Consider the following 19,546-nt stretch of genomic DNA (forward strand, 5'->3'; position numbering starts at 1 on the left):
ATTCGTTAATTAGCTTGCCCTCAGAGAAGTTGTATGCAATATATCATTTACATGTATTGATGTGTTGCATGCTGAATTACCTCATTCTGTTCTGCTGAATTTAAATGTGTAAGAGGGTTTAACAATATGTAGAGATTTTACCAATGAAATTGTCCGTGAAAGTATCAGTTTTTCTTGAAATTTATGCATAGGTCTCGATTTAGCTAGCTACCCCTTTTTTACAAACTGTGTGTTTTATTTTTCATAGCATAAGCCAGTTTACATTTAGGAAGAATCAACACATGGTCACTTTCTGCGAGGATTGCTGCCTTTCTGCATGGCTTGGCACAGATGTTACATAGCCTCTTGTACACCACTTGCAAAATTCTAGTGGGTGTGGTATTCCCTTCTCACTGTTACCAGAGATATGTGCAGGCTTATATTGGTTTTTGTCGGCTGAATATATTCATGGTTTTATTCTTCTAAACTTTAGTATTGGCGGGAATTTTGTAAGTTACCTACCAAATGTATAAAATCTATATAGAAAGCTAAATTATCCACTTAAAATGTATTTATTAATAACCTGAACTTCACCCTTTTAAACACATGTTGTTATCAGTTGGTTTTAATAAGTAATAATCTAGTTTTTAAAAGGTGTTATAATTTATCTCAAGGGATTACATTGCTCAGCAAATGTGCATGTGACAAGAAGTTAGTGAATCTGAGGCATTAATAATTTTTTACTTTATCTATATATCTATACATCTATATATTTATATATCAGATTCAAGGAATATTTAGATTCCGGTGAGATTTCTCTGTGGGCGCAGAGATGCCACAGTGGAGTACAGTACTTACCAGTTGCTAAAGTCAAGGATCCATAACTGTGGAGTATGCTGTGAAGTACAATGAACATTATTAGAGGTATTTTTCCGTATATTGAGATACATGATGTTTGCAGAATTTTGAGAGATTGCCAAGAAATCTCAAGGACACATCAAGGGTTCTGTGTGTTTGATTAGAAGTGGAGGGTTTTACTCTTAATAAGAAGGTTCATCTGAGTAAAGATACATGTAAATAGGACAGCTGTAGAAAAGCAAAGACTTGAGATGAGCTGTTGTGAGCTATGTATTGTATTACAGAATTCTCCAAGTGAGTTGATTTGTGTAATCTGAAATGGTTGCATGGTAGTTATTAACAGGGAAAGGGCTGAGGGGAGGATACATATATGTGCAGGAAACAAAACCTAGTTGAATGTAATTTTACAGAAATATTTACAGAGTAGACATAAGGCAATCAGGGTGAGGAAAGCAAACTCTAAGGTAACCTGGAAATCACTCTGTGAGGAGCATGAAAAAGAGGACAGAACACTGAGAGAGAATCGAAGGTCTGCAAACAGCTGCAAGAGGAAATGTTGAAGTTTAGAAGAATATGGGACTGTGTGCAGTCCATAATGCAAGGAGTGTTTGTATTCTGTACTGAATAGTGCCTTGAAATACATGGTTCTAGTCAGAAAGCAGCTACAGAGTACTTGTGTTATAGATCTGCTTTGCATGGCTATTCATAATCTTGCTATAGTGACAAAAGTTGGAGGTGTGTTTATTACCTGTATACTTACATGGCCACTGAAAGCTTAGCGCTAGTTGAAAGAATGAGCTGATTCACTTCCCACTTCTGATGTATTCTTTTGTCAGCAGACTTACTTAATAAGTTCCAGTACTTTTGGTACTATTTTTTAAATAAAAACCCATGAACAGCTATTTCTTTTTTTTTGTCTTTATAGAGCCACTAGACTTGTTATGTACAAATGCATTGGTCAAAAACTTTCAGATCTTTTGATAGGCACTTCTTGTTGGAGATAGTCACACAGGCTTTGCAATTGGAAGGGTGGTAGCCTGGCTATTAATTGATCCTGGGTCCTGGAAAATGGTAAAGAGGAAGAAGAGAAGACAAGAAAACATATATAAAGAATCAAATTGCTAAAGAACGTGGTTTAATTTAGGAGAAGAAGAATTTTATAGTAATATAATAAAAGTGAAGTGTGACAGCAAGCCTGTAATGAATTTAGTCATTTCAGTGAGACATTTCCCATGTACTATACACTGGAATATGCATAGAAGATGAAATAGGAAAGATGAAGAGAAGACCAGTGCTGGGAATTGCTAGGAAATTATTTCAGGGAGCAAAGCAAAGGGGTAATACAACTGACATACTATACAGAGGGAGGAGAGTGAGATGTTAATAAATGTTTCTTAATTTTGTCTATAGAACTGAGTCTATAGAAAAGAAGTATTCAAAATGTGCTATAAATGCAAACTAATTCTGAAGTGGCATGAAGAACATGTTAATGGCTACACCAAGAATAGTTTTGACTGAAACTGGAACAATGAATTGGAAGAATAATTGAGACATATAAACATACATGAAAATATAAGAATATGTTAATTTAAACACTCACTATATATTTGAATATTTTTGCAGTAGAGAGTGTAGATATTATTATGTTAATACCTTTCTCATTGATTTCCTGTGTTTGGAAAAGTGCGGTTTGCCTGTGTTTGAAGTTTTTCTAAGAATAAGAAAATACCAGAAATAACAGCAGATGGAGTACAAAACATAGTGCATTTCTCAAAAATAATTTTTCCTTAGGTTGCCTTTAAATATGCACTTGTATTGGGTGTATTACTTTCTTGTACATTCATTCGATTTTTCATTTACCTGTTTGCTTTTTTGAAGCTGATTTTGGTTAGATGGTATTTTTTCCAGACAGGACAAGGAAAAAGATGAAACGAAGTGTATCATACCAATTATTTCAGTACAATCAAAAAGGTGAGAGAGGGAAGAAGTAGTAAAACTTTATCATCTCTTTCCCTTTATACGAGCCTAGAAATACAAGGTCTTATTGTATTTTATATCCATCTGGATTGGTGGCATAGGAAGGAAAAAATCATGAATGAGTTCAAATTTCCAGGTTGATGGCATTACTTTGTTCTTTCTGGTAGATAATTTACATGACTTGTGCAGTTATACTGACAATCCTTTTTTACATTGGTCAGACCTTCATATAGTATAAATACAGGTCTTACAAAGGCAGAACATGTTAACTGCATCAAGCTTTCTGTCTTCTGTTATGCTTCTGTAACAACTTCTGTAAGCTCACAGTAATATGTATTTTATAATGAAGCAGAGCTTTTAACAACTTCACTTATTGTATGAATATGCATTGTTTAAATATAGCAATCCATCTGTTACGTATGGCTATTAAGGAAGGAAGTTATTATGGAAGATGCATTCTGAGCCATTGTAAATATAACTGATATCCTCAAATACTTAATTATTAAAATTCTTAATATAGGATGTACAACTTGATCATCTAGTTTTCCTTTTCATAAATACAGATTTTTACTATTCTATTTTAAATAGTTAAGCTATTAAAGATCTGCTTGGGTTTTGGATGTTTAATGACATTTGACATGTCAAAATGCAATTTAATTACATTGTTGAAAAACTGTTCAACTTAGTTGTTGGAATAATAATATTTTGTTTATGTGTAAGCAAATAGCTACATGCTTGGTGTCTATTTATAGGTTTAACTTAAGTGTAGTACCCTGAGATGGAGTACCTTCTCATAATATATCCTTGTAGAAACAGAGAATCACAAATCAGTCTTTACAAGTAATTGCAGGTGGTGTTGAATCAGAAGTTCTATTTCATAACATATCAAACATGATATATATTTTCACAGTAAATATTTGACTGATCAAACTTGAAGTGAGTTAATGCTTAATGAATTATGTGAATTTTAAGCCTTCTGTAGTCCTATATATAAGTAATCATGCACATGATATTTTTTGAAAAAATCTGTATTGTGCAGTGTAACTGAGTATATTTTAATTATGTGCTATACCGATAATTTTGTATTCCAAAATTACTGGCTCTTAGGCTGTATTTTTTTCTCAACTACCCAAATGCCAATAATTTTTAAATAACTGAATATTCAAAAAAATATAAAAAACTAATGTTCTATATACCCGCTATGGTCAAATTTTCTCCCAACTACTTTTGCTACATTTTCTCTATAAAACTATGTATTTAATATTTTTAAATTAGAAACAGAATTGGGCTCTGTATACATAGCCTATCAAATATTTAGAATTCTGGGAAGGTTTGAAAATGGTCAATCATTTAGCTTTTTTACTATGAGATTTAAGAATAATCCTTACTGAGTACCCTTGAAAATGTTGATACACCATATGTAACTCATTATATTTGTTGAGGTTTTTGTTAGAGAGGAATTTTGATTTTTATGTAAATTGGCACACGTTTCATTTTTTTTCATTGAGAAATCCTTTGCTAAATCTCATGATTGTTGTTCAAATTTAAAACAAATGTGTTTTTTCAAGGACAGAGATTTAACAAAAAAGGACTTTTATTCTTTGTCAACACAATACAAGAATAAAAAATGTGAGCTCTTCCAAAAACTGAAGATGAAATTACTTAGAATGAACAAAACCAAAAAGTCAGAGGCTGTCTGTGAAATACTTGTTTTTCTTCTCTTTTCTATACACAGTACTCTGATGGCCAAAATACTATTAAGAAAAAAAAAAAAAAAGTAAAGTTTATAAAAATACTTTTCTTCACCTCTTCACCAACCCAATATTCTTATCTTTATTTCTTTTTTCTTTATCTTTTTTTTTTTTACACCCCACCCAACTGCACTACCACCACCACCACCACCACCCCCCCCCAGCATTTCCACATCTAGAAACCATATCCTGAGATACTTTGTGTCTTCTTTGTTCTTGTTCTTGTTTGTTTTTTGTTTTTTTTCATGGCTTGGCATAAGTAACTAATTAGATGTAACAATCACTGTATAAAGTCAGAGAAGGGAATAAACTCAAGCTCACTTTCTCTCTACTATGTTGTTTTTCCCGGCTAATTAGAGTAAAAACTAGTAAAAGTGTTTCTCAGTTAAAGAAGAGGTCTGTCTGTGATAAACGTACAACAGCTTTGTTCATTAAAGACGTGCCAGTTTTACACAGTTGCTTTTCAGAGTAGAATTGCACTGTAAACACTAGTGAAAAAATATTATGCATTAACAGCGAAGCATTAACTTGCTAGTTTCAAAGCAAAAGTTCTGCATATCACTTGCTCTAAACAGTGGTTTAGAGAACTTTTTAAAAATGTCTTACTGTTACACTTCTTTTTTATTTTTAAACGTTTATGGTGCAAATAAGTCTTGACTAATAACAAGCCAGCAACTGGTTTTTGAATGTAGATTCCTGTAGCGCTTTATGATTTCCTCATATTTGTACATACAAATTGTTCTAAAACTTTTCATATCAGAGCAATACTATGTCATGGATAGAAAGTCTCTGTCCATTTAAAATCACATTATATAAAGCAGTAACACAACAGATGTATGATACTTGAGCCGATTGCATTTAATTGACTATATAGACTATATTTGCAGTATTAAATAAGACTAATCTTACTGTCACCTATCAAAGCAAAGAGAAAAGCTGTCCCATTGGTTTTGAGATTTGTCTGTGTCAATCCATGTTATCATGTCAAAAACAGTTAAGACAACCTGTAGGTTACATTCTGAATGAGAGGATTTAGTCTCTTTCTTTTGTGATTAATTACATCTTCATCATCTGAGACTGTAATGGTTAATGGAAGTATGGTATACTGATTCAATTTTGGGGCTTCTTCATCGATTAAAACATGTGCTTCATATGGTCCTTAGTCTCACAGGATCAAGGCTGAGCTGTTGGCATTATTTCAGAAAATATATTTTGCCTTTTTTCTCTGTGTTGTGTCAAGTCACTTAGCAGGTGCAAAAAAAGGAGTCACTGGAGTCAAACAGCAGAGGGCGGGGTGTAAGGGGAAAAGACAGGAAGACATCAGAAAGCTGCTCCAAAAACTCTACTTGTTTCCCAGGTTACAGTGTATCAATATTTTAGATATTTGCATAATCATCTTTGTATCATGGCAATATCATGTATTTTAGTAAGAGGGGTGTTTGGGTATTTTTAGGGGTGACTTTTATTTTACCCATTAATGGTCATGTATTTTTAGGAAGAGAGTTGTGGTGGTTTGACCTTTTGTGTATGTGTGTACAGGAGAGGGAGGAATATGTAACAAAAACTAGATAATGTCGTTGACTAACTAGTAAGAGTCATTGACACAGTGAGAAGCTAGAGGTCTTCTACATGCCAATACCTGAGGCCTTAATTTAGCATACTCTCTGAAAGAATGGATTAATGCTGCAAGAAAGTGAAATGCTCAGGGGAGTAGAAAAATGTGTTCTTTGCACTAGTTTGTTGGGTGTTGAATCTACATACACAATCCCAATTTTTTATGCGAATGTTGTTGAGAAGCAGTCAACGAGGCTTCTAAACAAGTTAACAGAGTGGCAGATGCGTTTTTCAAAAGAAAAAAATTGTTAACCTGTATATCTAAAACATGCTGATGAACATCTCCCAGACTACTCTTCATAATGTCTTGCTTTTGTTTTATACAGTAAAACAGACATTTTGACAGGTTTCCAAATCCTTTACCCTTTTTCAGGAACAAATCATGTTCATTCATGCTGGATAGGGTAGCTTTCTAAGCTTTAGTTTCTAGCCTTCTTCCTGTATCTTCTGTCCCTCCAACCTCCTTCCCACACCCTCCCTCTCTCAGACATCTTGTTTCCTGTGGAATTTTTTTTCCCGTTTCATTGTGCTTAAAATAACTGTGACCAAGCTATTATATTCTGATGATAGGCTTTTGGTCATTGTTCATCTTAAGAGCAGTTCCCAAAGACTCTAGGAGTCTGGTGCATGATGTGCCGTGAAAGCAGACTTGGTATATTGCCACCATGATAGTAATAATTACTGACATGATTGAGTTAACAAGATACTGACTTATTTGAACTGTATCTATCCAACTGAGTAATTTGAACTGCATCTATTCAGATCCCTGAAGATTTCAATTTAGCTAAGAATTGATTCTTCCCAGCAGCCACAGATATTGTTATGTAGCCATCATAAGCATTTTAAAGAAGTGTTGACAGACACCTGGAAATAAAACTGTAAGCTTTGGTAGACATATGTATACTGTAGTAAAAAACCTTTGGTTCTCATTTAGATTAAAACGTATTTTAATGAAAGGTTGTGCACAAGTGCTTCTAACACTAATTTCTGTTCAGTAAAATGTCTGTATTTCTGTGATATTTTTAATATTTCAGCTGGTGACAGCATGTAGTATGAAAGTGATTTTGATTGATTTATTTCCCACTTGAAATTGTGAGATGGAAATCATTCTATTATGTTCCATTTAGAATATGTTAGATTTGTCTATAATAATGCAAATTATAGAAAGACTCCATTGTTCCTATCCTTTGCTTTATGAATTGTAAGAAAGAAAAGATTTGCCTGGGTATGTTCTGTATTACCGATTGCTATAGCAAAATTTAATTTCTTATCTTTATAATAAAAATACTAACTATAAATTTGATGTATAATGCATCAGAAGAAGGATTCTAAACTAATACAAATCCCACCAGTTCTAAAGAACAACCTATTTGTAAAGTCAAGAAGTCGTTTTGCCTAATAAATGGTTGTATTGACAAAAAGGTTGCATGAAAATTTGAGTTTAAACTTAGTTTAATTAGTTTAGTCAATTTTAGTTAATTTAGTTTTAGTATGAGTTCTCCATAGGCTTCTTTGAGATTTGTATATTGAAGTCTAGTGATTGTCAGTAAGTATTCTGCAGCCTAATTCTGAGATTTTGTTCTAGTAGGCAGTACCATGTGAAAAGTTTTAAGTCACAGACAAGTGAAAATTGTAAATTTTTAAAAAAGTATTTTTAGTTAGTGACTTACTTTCAGGAGTCAAAGGTGACTAAGTCTAGTACACACTGGTTTTCCTTATTATTTAATACTACATGTTGGTGAAGTATCTAACTAATCCTTAGTGGTACAATAGAGAAAATGTAATAGATTTCATACATACCTGTCATAGTACATGACAGAAAAAGAATGTTTAAATTCTACTTGTGTGGAATGACTAGATGCTGTTTGATCTCCATTTGATTAATTATAATATTTTAGAACATTTCATCTCTTTTGAAGAAATGTTTGCCAGGAAGCAGACATTTGTTAAGAATGTGTATGTATTATTTATGTTATATTTATAAAAGCAGTATATATTAGTATACATATTCTTGAAAATGTTGTTGAAAATATACTATCATGGTTACATAAACTGAAAAGATTTCAGCATTACTTGCTCTTATTTTGGTGAACAAGATTTGTTTTGAGATGCAAGGCAAATAAAATAAAAATTTGTTTTATTGCTTATTGCTCTTTTATACTGCAGTCAGTTGGATAAGACCGATCTTTTCCTTTGATGATATGTTCAACACAGATTCCCAACATCTCATTTTTGTTAAGGTTGCTTTTCATTTTTGTGCTTAGTAATTTTAGCTTTAATTCTTATGTTAATTTCATTATATTTATTAACAGAAAATAATTTTGAAAATATGGAAGAGTAAAAAGAAAGACAAAGCATGAAACTATCACCTCAAATATAATTTTGAGTTTAAACCACTAATTATATATTATAAAATACAGACTGAAGATCTGTAATTGAAAAGGTATATAATACTAACACAGTTGCTTTCATGCCCAGTTGAATGTAATAAGTAGTTTTGTTAAACACTGTGCTTGTTTTACAGTGTTATTTTTAAGGTGACTTCAGATTTACTGCTGGGAAAATCTTTAACGTTCAAAGTAAATTGTTCTATCGGGGAGTTTTTGATGTCCAATTGGAGCAAAATACTATGATAAACAAAATAGCTGAATTCCCTAAGGCAAACTTATTTCATTACCTCATTTATGGATCAGTATGCTGAGTTTAAAAGGAAAGGTGATTGCTCTGGAGCAATTCAAATGACAGAAAATCTTGTGACGAACTGAACTAATAATTAAGCTGAGCGACAACAAACTTTGATAGAGCAACAGTAGGAAAAGAAAAAAAGCCAGGCAAAAAATGATCCTTTTGTTGTACATACTAGTCCTAGTTCTTCTGTAAAACTAATAGAAATTGTGTTGTTTCCACGCAAGACTTCAAACTTGATTTCCCACGTTTATACTTGCCGGTTAAGAAAAGGAGCATTTTGTAACCAATATTTTCATACTGTTTACTTTGGACTTTATTTTAGCAAATTGATCAGAACACAACCTGATCATATTGCTGTAAGAAATAATATAGATTTTTTGCATAACTATTCAAGCTTCATATGGCGTAAAATTACAGTATATTCCACTGCTGTATTTACCATACTAAGCTACACATGTATGACTTGGTTGTATATTAATGCTGTAAACTACTAGCTCTGACCTAATACTCAAGTTGTAACGATAAATAGGGAGTGCTATGTTGCCACTTCTGACCAGCACAATGTGGGAATTTTTTAAGTGTAAATTGCTGTGCCTGCAGGAATTTGGGAAAATCACAGCTCGTTAGCTGTGTCTGTTGAAACATTGGCTTCCCTTTGTGCAGACATCCTGAAAGAACCATGGAAAATGCTCTTTCAGGAGTCATTGTCTTGCAGAGAAGTAACATAACACCAGTCAGCTGCCTGATAGTATCATGGCATAACAGTTTGTAGGGATTTAATCATCTGGAATAGTAGTATTGGATTGGCTTATTTAAAGGAGGTATTTATGTGTCAAATGTTTTGTATTTTTCTGATACATGGTAAGAAAAGTTTATTTTTTCTTCCCTACTTGCATATATTCTTGAAAGATTGTTATTTCCTTCTCCCTCAGTGAAATCCTCTTTGTTCTAAGATTTTTTTTCCTGATATATAGATTAAAATATATCTGGTAGAAATGAAGTTTTAATCTAATAGTAAAGATAAATTTGAAAAAGAATTTATGTGGGCCTCTGAATTTAATTGATGAGCACACTTTAAATAGACTGATAAAGCCTTTTAATTTGTTTATTTAATGTTTTATCTGGGAGGAATTTCAACTTCTGTTGTGTTTATTCTATTTTTATCTTCCTAACATGTTAGCTATGTGTATGGCATATCTATGAAATGAAAGTCAATAAAATCATGTCATTAAATGTAATACCATTCGAAAGAGGTACTGTTTTTCCATAATGAACCCTTAATTATTGCATTTAGCAGTTAAAACCAGTATAGTCTGCTTAAAGATAAGGTTAAAGTTAGAATTTGCTAAATTGCTATTCTGGATATTTACTCATAAAATACATTTTGTTGAAATACACGCTGCTTACTTTTCTTTAAAGATTAGAAATTGTCCAATTATGTAATAGCTTGAAATAAAACCATTTAGACTGGGAAAGTGAAGTATTTCTGTCTTTGCTTAAAATAAGAACATAGTCTAAATGTGAAGATTTTGAATTACTACAAAATAAACAAAAAATATTTTCACTAAGGGGTTTTTTTTGGTTTTTCTCTGCAGTCTCAGTTTGAACTCAGGGTATTCCATATTCGTGGAGAACATGCTGTATCAACTGCTCAGCTTGAGGAAACCATTGCACGTCTGAAGAATGAACTTGATAATAAATTAAACAGAATAAATGAAAAAGCAAAGGATATTGGCGTTTCTACTGAAGATGATAACCCACCAAAGACATACCGAAATGTATGTATACAGACTGACAGAGAAACTTTCATAAAGCCTAATGAAGAAGAAAACAGAGTTGTGAAAAATAACCAAATAGTACCCAAAAAGCTTAATATTTCTTCTCTGTCACATAGTATTTCTGCCCAAAGTGACAATAAGGACAATTACAATGTACACTCTCCAGAAAGTGTCTTATCTTGTCAACCAAAACAAATGCTGCCTCCTCCTCCTCCTCCTCCACCACCACCACCACCACCACCTCCACCACCTCCTCCTCCCCTTCCTGATTCTTCACTACCAAGTTTAGTTCCTCTACCACCACCTTTGCCAATGGGACCTGCTTCACTGACATCTCAGTTTGGATCTGGTCCACCACTGCCATCTCCACTTTCTGAAAACTGTAGGAATATTCAAGCGCCACCACCACCGCCACCACCACCGCTTCCAGGGTTGGGACCGCCTGTTCCTCCTCCACTGCCTGGATCTGGGTTACCCCCACCCCCTCCACCTCCTGGGCCTGGGTTCTTTTTTAATAGCACTTTATCTTCAAACCAAGGTCCTCGAAAACCTGCCATTGAACCTAGCCGTCCCATGAAGCCTTTGTATTGGACACGGATACAATTACAAGGTAGCAGGTAAAGTATATTTGTTTGGACTTAGAGTTTCTATTTATAGGCCATGGTACGAGGGTATGTATACTATTTGAGACTTAATAACAAAATGTCTAGGAATGTATAATAAAATCAGTGTAGAGACATGGAATTTACATGTTTTATGAAAAAAATGAAATAGGTTCTAGAAGTCTAAAAATAGATAATAAGAAATTATTTTAAAATATTAAATATAAATTAAAATTATATGCATTATAAATGAAAATTATATACATTCGAGCAGAAAGAAGTTTTGTCTTTTTTTTCCCCAGAAAACCAAGTACTCCATGGATAACTGTAGTGACAGGGTGTTTCCTAGATTTAGCACTAAAGAGAAGAAAGGTAGCCAAGAAATTAGAAAGATTTCTTTTTAATCCTAATTAAAAATAGAATTGAAAAGTTAAAGTTTGGTCAGGTGAGAACTTAAGAGTTTCATTTCTGCTTTCTAGGGATACCAGTGATACCATCTTCAGAGCACTGTGTTGTGTCATCCTCTATTATTCCAGTTCTAGAAACAGTTAAACTGGAACCTAACTTCAGTGTATAATTCTGTCAGAGCAGGAAGAGTAAAGCATATGTATAAATATATGCAGCTCAGGAACCTCTAGCATGAATCCTTCCATTATGGAGGGATCTCAGTAGTGATAGAGACCTGTATAGTTTAAAAAAATAAATATGAAAAGTAAAAAAATTACAAGTCTTATTGTGATTTACAGAATCACAGAATCATCTAGGTTGGAAAAGACCTTGAAGATCATCCAGTCCAACCATTAACCTAACACTGACAGTTCCCAACTACCCATATCCCTAAGCACTGTGTCAACCTGGCTCTTAAACACCTCCAGGGATGGGGACTCCACCACCTCCCTGGGCAGCCCATTCCAACGCCCAACAACTCGTTCTGTAAAAAAATACTTCCTAATATCCAGTCTAAACCTTCCCTAGTGCAATGAGGCCATTCCCTCTTGTGCTTGTTACTTGGTTCAGGAGACTCATCTCCAGCTCTCTGCAACCTCCTTTCAGGTAGCTGTAGAGGTTGATGAGGTCTCCCCTCAGCCTCCTCTTCTCCAGACTAAACACCCCCAGTTCCCTCAGCCGCTCCTCGTACGACCTGTGCTCCAGACCCTGCACCAGCTCCGTTGCCCTTCTCTGGACACGCTCGAGTCATTCAATGTCCTTTTTGTAGTGAGGGGCCCAAAACTGAACACAGGAATCAAGGTGCTTTAGTGCTGGTATCGAGGTGCTTTAGTGCTGGGATCAAGGTACTTTAGTGCTCGTATAAAACGCTAGATACACTGGAGGGAAGGGATGCCATCCAAAGGGATATTGACAGTCTTGAGGAGTGGGCCCATGCAAGCCTCATGAACTTCAACAAGTCCAAGTGCAAAGTCCTGCACCTGAGTTGAGGCAATCTCCAATACCAGTACGGCCTAGGGGATGAATGGATTGAGAGCAGCCTCGCAGAGAAGAACTTTTGAGTGCTGGTGGATGAAAAATTGGACATGAGCTGGCAGTGTGACCTCGAAGCCCACAAGGCCAACTGCATCCTGGGCTGCATCAAAAGAAGTGTAACCAGCAGGTTGAGGGAGGTGATTCTCCCCCTCTACTCCACTCTCATGAGACCACACCTGGAGTACTTTCCCCAGTACAAGAAAGACATGGACCTGTTAGAGTGGATTGAGAGGAAGCTGTGGAAATGATCAGGGGGCTGGAGCACCTCTGGTGTGAAGAAAGACTGAGAGAGTTGGGGTTCTTCAGCCTGGAGAAGAGGAGATTTGGGGGGGCCCTTATTGTGGCCTGTCGAAATATAAAGGGGGCTTGTCAGAAAGATGGAGAAAGACCTTTTACTGAGGCCTGTAGTGATAAAACAAGTGGCAATGGTCTTAAACTGGAAAGAATTAGATTTAGATTGCATATAAGGAAAAAATTTTTTGCAGCAAGGTTGGTGGACACTGGAACAGGCTGCCCAGAGAAGCTGTGGATGCCTCATCACTGGAAGCCTTCAGGTTCAGTTTGAATGGGATTTTGAGCAACCTGATCTAGTGAAAGATGTATCTGCCTGTGGCGGGGGGGGCATGACTAGGTGATCTTTAAAGGTTCCTTCTGACCCAAACCATTCTGTGATTCTGTGAAAGCAGTCTAATAGAATATACTGTTGTAGCAAATCTGAAGTTACTAGGAAACATACTGTTTCATTGATTTGTTTTTAAGGGGATGATTTGGTGAAGAGACATAAACAAATTTTTGGACAGTCGTTTTGAAATGATCCCACAACTGTTCACACTATCCCATTTATTCTGCTGGCAGGAGAAAAGAAGTATTCCCATTTACACTTTGTGGGCCATCATACTTACTGTCACAGTGGTACATGGGTTCAGTGCTGCTCAGCGGCCTCCTTTGGATTTTGACTCATTCTAACTTTGCTTCAGGTGTTTATTGATGTAACATAGAGGGTTGGCTCAAAACAAATTATTGGGGGATGCTTAAGCAACACAGATTATTTCTAGTTTAACAAGGAGTTACTAGTATCATGACATAAAATTCAGGTCTTGTATTATGCAAGTAATGAAATTACATGATTATTGAGGTCTTAAAATTAAAATCATTATTATCTGTGTTCAAAATTATTTTAGCATAAGTGTAGTTACAAAGATGCTCTTTATTTTAAACATTTTAATAAATTACATTATATATGATTTATATAATAGTATTATATATGCTATACTATATATACACACTGCATTACATACTTTATTATATACTCTGTTATATATAATTAATTATATTACAGATTATTATAGATTACTTATATTACAATATTTCACTATAAAATATTGAAATATTACAAAATATTTAAGATTATTAATTTCTATTTTTAGGATTATATTTAAACACTGTTAAATATCTGCATTTAAAATTTTTTAAATATGAGTTTTAATTTAGTGTACAGCTTTTTGAATTATTTTACTTTAAAGATAAAGAATCATTCTGGTATATTAAAGCATTCAAGGTGTTAATATTTTATATAAAATGTTTGACAGGAAGAAACAGTTCATGAAGTGGCAGTTGTATTCTTTCAATGATTCAGAATTAAAGGCATTGAATTGTTTTAGAGCAGGAAGTTTGAGCATTTTGGTTTTACTTACCCAAAATTTCTAGTGAAAAATTGTTTCATAGTGGATAAATATTTGGTTTATAAATACACCTTATTTTAATTCTTCCTACTGATTCACTGAGATCAAAATGTTTGTTCTGAAATATTGCTGGTTCATCAAACTCTGGCTGAATGCAAGATAAGGTGTAAGTCATAGCTTTCTGGTCAGCTGCTGGTTGACTGTAGCTATGGAGCTGTAAACATGTCCTGTGACAGAATATGCTGCATCAGCCGATGCGAATGGAAAAACTAGAGTTCCTTAAACATTTGTGATAGTAAATGTACAGTTAAGTAGAAAAAAATCCTAAATATGAAGAAAAATTAGTTCAGTTTGATTCCCCTTAAGTTGGTAGGTATTGCATTTTGTTGCATATTACATCTAATAAAAGTATGGTTAGTGACATCAGCCATTTGTATTTTATAGGGGGTTTCATCACTTTTTATTGCAAATAATTTCACTGCCTTTTAGTGACATCTGCTGGAAGAAGTGAGCCGACCTTCTACTGATAAACAGACAAGAAGAGTACTTGGAAGTTTTTTCCCACATTATTTTCCTGAAGCATTGAAATTTTGAAACAAAGTTCATTCAGAATTGAAGTGCTGTGTTTGGAGCTCTACACAGTATTTTCCCCAAACTGAGATAAAATTAGAGGATTGTGTAAAGAGTTCCAGAGTGTTTCAAAACTAAATCTGGTCTTGGAAGGCAAAAAAGGAAGGAAAGATAACAGTTGGTTGAATGGACCAGAATACTGATTATTCTCCCAAAATATAGGCCACATAATTACTCTAGTTTCTCAGAACTGCAGCAAGGATAAATATGAATGTACAACTTCTGCAGCTAACATGAAGTGAATCAAGTCCTATACAAATGACCTCAAATGCTCTTAAAATACACCTTAATAAAGTTTGTTCACTACTTGTTAATACTGTTTATTTTTAAGATCTGAATAGATTATTGCGAATTTCTCAGAAAAGATGTTGTTGAAATACTCCTAATTCTAGTTGAAGTGGCACTTCACTGATGTATTTGCACAGGCTGCAGTTGTTGCTCAAATTTGGTTGTACAAAAACCTGTACAATATAAATAATGCATTTTGACAGTCTAGTAGTGATGGATTCTAGCTAGCTAAACTTTTTGGTACAGCCTTCTGCAAAATATTTTGACTCATAAGAAAGAGCAAGATATAGGGAAGGAGTGCGGTTTGTATAGCAGCAGTGCATGTCTATTATGGTTTTTCATAAATTTTATTGGAAATTTTATTATTATATTTCCCTTTATAGGAAAACTGCTATGCCAACATTATGGGAATCACTAGAAGAACCTGATATACTTGATACTACTGAGTTTGAGTATTTATTCTCCAAAGACACCACTCAGGAAAAAAGAAAACCATTATCAGAGACTTACGAAAAAAAAACCAAGGCCAAAAAGGTATTAATTATTTCTTTGTATTTGCTTTTTTTGTGTCACTGTTTAGTTTTAAATTTTAAGAAAACCTCCTTCTTATTTACTGTTGAATGAACAGATGAGTTTTTAAATCTTATTTTAAAGTAAAATAGGTGGATTGCTGAGTCAACTTAGTCAACTTCAATTATTTGACTTGTAAGATTCCTTGCCTTTGAAAATGGAAGTTTCACATCCCAGTGAGATAGAAAAAAATATTGTACAGGAGAAATGAATGAGAAGTCCTCTCTCAAACTGCCACTGTTTCAGGCCATGTCTGCTCTTGAACTGATTTATAATTAAAGGCTGTCATTAAGTTACTCTGGCAAACCTCTCTTCCAATTGAGATTAATTTTCTTGGAAAAATAAAACAAGATAGGACGGTTAGACCATTGGAATAAAGAATATCAAAAAACTTTTTGTCTGGTGTAACTAAAGAGCTGTGTCTGAAAGGGAGAGGACGGTCATGTCTTTAATGACCAGAAGTTTATCCAGTAGCTATGTCATTACCATAGCGCAGATATTGTCTGCCAGACATGACCCATTAGAAAGAACTTGTACTTGCAATTACTGTGTGCAGCTAGGACAAGGAAATGGTATTAGAAATATTTTATGCAGGAAAAATTCCAGGCTGAATAATAATCAATACTGTTTTCATAAAACAATGTGGTTATATATTAGAAACCTATTTAAATGCATACTATATTTTAAATCTGTTTGGAGTTTACCTGCTTGGAACCACAAGAGGGCACTTTGTATGTAAGCTATGCTATCTGCCTTTTTCAATTTTATAATACATATAATGTGAAATATGCATACGTAGATACATATCAGTGCAACCAGATCTTTCAAAACATCTTGGATCATAAACTTTCTGTGTTGCATCTTAGCACAATAGTTAGAGAAGTGTAAATAAAGCTATAGAATTTATAAAATTCAAACTCATGTGATGCAACAATTGAAAAATGGGGCCAGGATGGGGGTATGCTGGCATTTGTAAATACACCCTAAAGAAATTAATTGCTACAGTCATTCAGATGTTAGACTGAAGTTGGATATGAACATCTCTATGAAAAATATTTTGACATATTTAACTTGAAAAATGCTTCCAAGTGCATATGGCATTGTAGTACTTGGCTGTATCTGTAAATCCCATTAGTTCACATTTCTAATGCCCTCTTTCTAAAGTTCATTTTTATGTTTCATAAATTTACCTCATTCAGAAAGAATTATTTAATAGGAAATACAGGTTTCAAAAGAACTTTGAAGAAGAATGTAACCAATGTAACTTTAATGGAGAAATAAGAAATAATACAAATAATTACCTTTGTATTTCAAAATCTCAGCAATTAAGTGAAAATACCTATTTCTTCAGTTGTATGACAGCAAACAAGGTAGAGAATTTGGCCTGTATTCTGGAGGATGAAATTGCATTTTTCTTTTTCCTTGCTGCTTTGTAAATTAACTTATTTGCTACAGCAGCCCAGTTTTTTAATGATCTCTCTTAACTTTTTCCAAAATCAAATTGGATAATAGTTATTTTATACAATATAGGAAATAATGGTATAATAGTAAGTACTATTTCTTGGGAAAAAAGAATGTATTTTCTTACAAATATGTCTTCTTTATTTATGTCACTGTTTGAATTATTGTGGGTTTTTATTAAATGTAAACTTCTTAAGACTAGGGATGTATTTACTGAAATTAATGAAATGAAAAGAGTTCCTTTAGAATACTGTGTGAAAATACAAATATAAATTCCCTAAGAGATAAGTTATATCTATCACTATGTCTTTAATTTGGTAAAACTCATGGGATTATGATCATCGTGTTACAAACTATGGGAACTGTAAGGCTTTCTATGGAAATTTCAGAAACTCATGGTTAATAATATTAAACTTCCTGTCATTTGGTCAATTTAAAAATTAAAAATAAATCATCTTTTAGAATTCAAATGAAATTTGAATTTAATTGAGTATAGAAGCACTTCCTTATTGTATATCCTGGGTTTCCACCTTTCTTTGTTATATGACTCATAGTAGCAGCTGAATATTTTACCGACAGTTGGTCCTTTTAGATGGTCCGATGTTTTCCTTTGTCTCTCTGAAAGCCTGGATATCTGCAGGCTGGCTCCAGTGGATCAATCCCGGTGGGCTGCAAGTGATACAGTAGTAGAGAGGCATTTTATTTAGTTACAGAGGTTTTATTAGTAGATAGTAACAGAAAGCTCCCGGAGATTAATGTCAAACTATCAGTCCTGCTGGCTTCATTTGTGCTTTCTCATGTTTTTTCTCAGCTCTCAACTTTTCTTGCCTTTCTTCTAACAATTGTATCTCTCCACTAGGGTTTTAAATAAATAATTCCTTTGCTTCAGTACAGAAATTTGTGCTTATCTGGACTTAGGAATGCTACAAGTGTCAATTCTCTATGGAATTATATAGTCTGGTTAAAGATGCTTTCTACAGACATTAAGACATAAAAATCTCATGAGGTTCATCATATAATTTTTAGCTGATGCTGTGTTACTGTATATTTCTTTGTAAATTCCTTTCTCACGTTTATAAAAAAGGCTTCCAGAGCAAGATACAGGTACAGCAATAGACTCTGGAGTAGTAGTTTGTGTTTGGGATAGGTAAGCTAGTTTATTTAATGATACATGTTAGTGCTGACCTATTCACTGCATGAAATCTCTTCCCCTCTGCACAAACTTTGTCCTATTTCATACCATTTTATACTAAATTTATTTAGAGAAATGATGGACCGATAGGTGGTGCAGCATTGCTTATTAAAACATGATTACTTAATACTTTTCTCCCTGAATTAGAATTACATCAGTGCCTCATAATCAAGTTCCTTATGCAATTGGAAGTAAGATTCCATCTTTCAAATTAGAGGGGAATTGTTTCTCATTCAGCTGTGTTTTCTTTGTAAAAACAAGGATATTTTAACAATTAGTGGCCTGTTGACTTCTTTACCATCTATTTACATTTCTCTTGCAGTTCCAAATAAAATAATATTATTCAGTTTATTCTCAGAATTATTATTTTTGTGAAACCAGTCAGAATAATCTGTATGCTTAGTCTGTGAAATGCTTCTGTGGAAGGCATCACATTAAACCTATAGAAATTTCGCTCTGTTGTATTCTTACCGATTTGTCTACATAGTAGACACCTTAAGGCAACCCAGATTAAAATGTACACTGTAGGCTGTACTTTTGTGGTTTACAGCTGATAGACATCTACCATTTTTAGCCAGAAATATCTAAATTCTCTCCTACATAAATGGAATGGATGTTTTCCAATACCATTTGGCAAGTTATGCTCAGAAAGGAAACTTCTGAGTATATATGTATATTCATATAAATTTATACTCCTATATGTATAACATACAATATAATACATGATTTATAAAATAAATATATATTTATACTCATACTCAGTGTCAAAATAAGAGAATACAGTGAGGATTCTGTGGGCATCTATGCTGGGTCTGGTTACCTTGGTATTTTCACTTATGACCTGGATAATGGAATATTAACTCTGCAGCCACTACCTCATCGCAAGAGACTTCAAATGTACTGGAGTAGGCTCTTTAGAAAACTTTAATGTATCAGAGATATGCTCTGAAAGATATGGATAAGCACACAGCTAATACAGTTAACCACGAGGTTA

General features: G+C 33.9%; 1 protein-coding gene across 2 annotated transcripts in view; it reads left to right on the forward strand.

The window, feature by feature from the left end:
- Positions 1-19,546, forward strand: part of LOC141962124 (formin) — a 149,109-nt gene that overhangs the window by 37,192 nt on the left and 92,371 nt on the right. For both annotated transcript variants that reach the window (XM_074909781.1, XM_074909782.1), the window contains 2 exons: positions 10,463-11,262; positions 15,713-15,863. In XM_074909781.1, the coding sequence (XP_074765882.1) occupies positions 10,463-11,262; positions 15,713-15,863 (951 nt within the window). The remainder of the gene's footprint in view (positions 1-10,462; positions 11,263-15,712; positions 15,864-19,546) is intronic.

Source organism: Athene noctua, chromosome 6 (genome assembly GCF_965140245.1).
Source record: "Athene noctua chromosome 6, bAthNoc1.hap1.1, whole genome shotgun sequence".
NCBI lineage: Eukaryota > Metazoa > Chordata > Aves > Strigiformes > Strigidae > Athene > Athene noctua.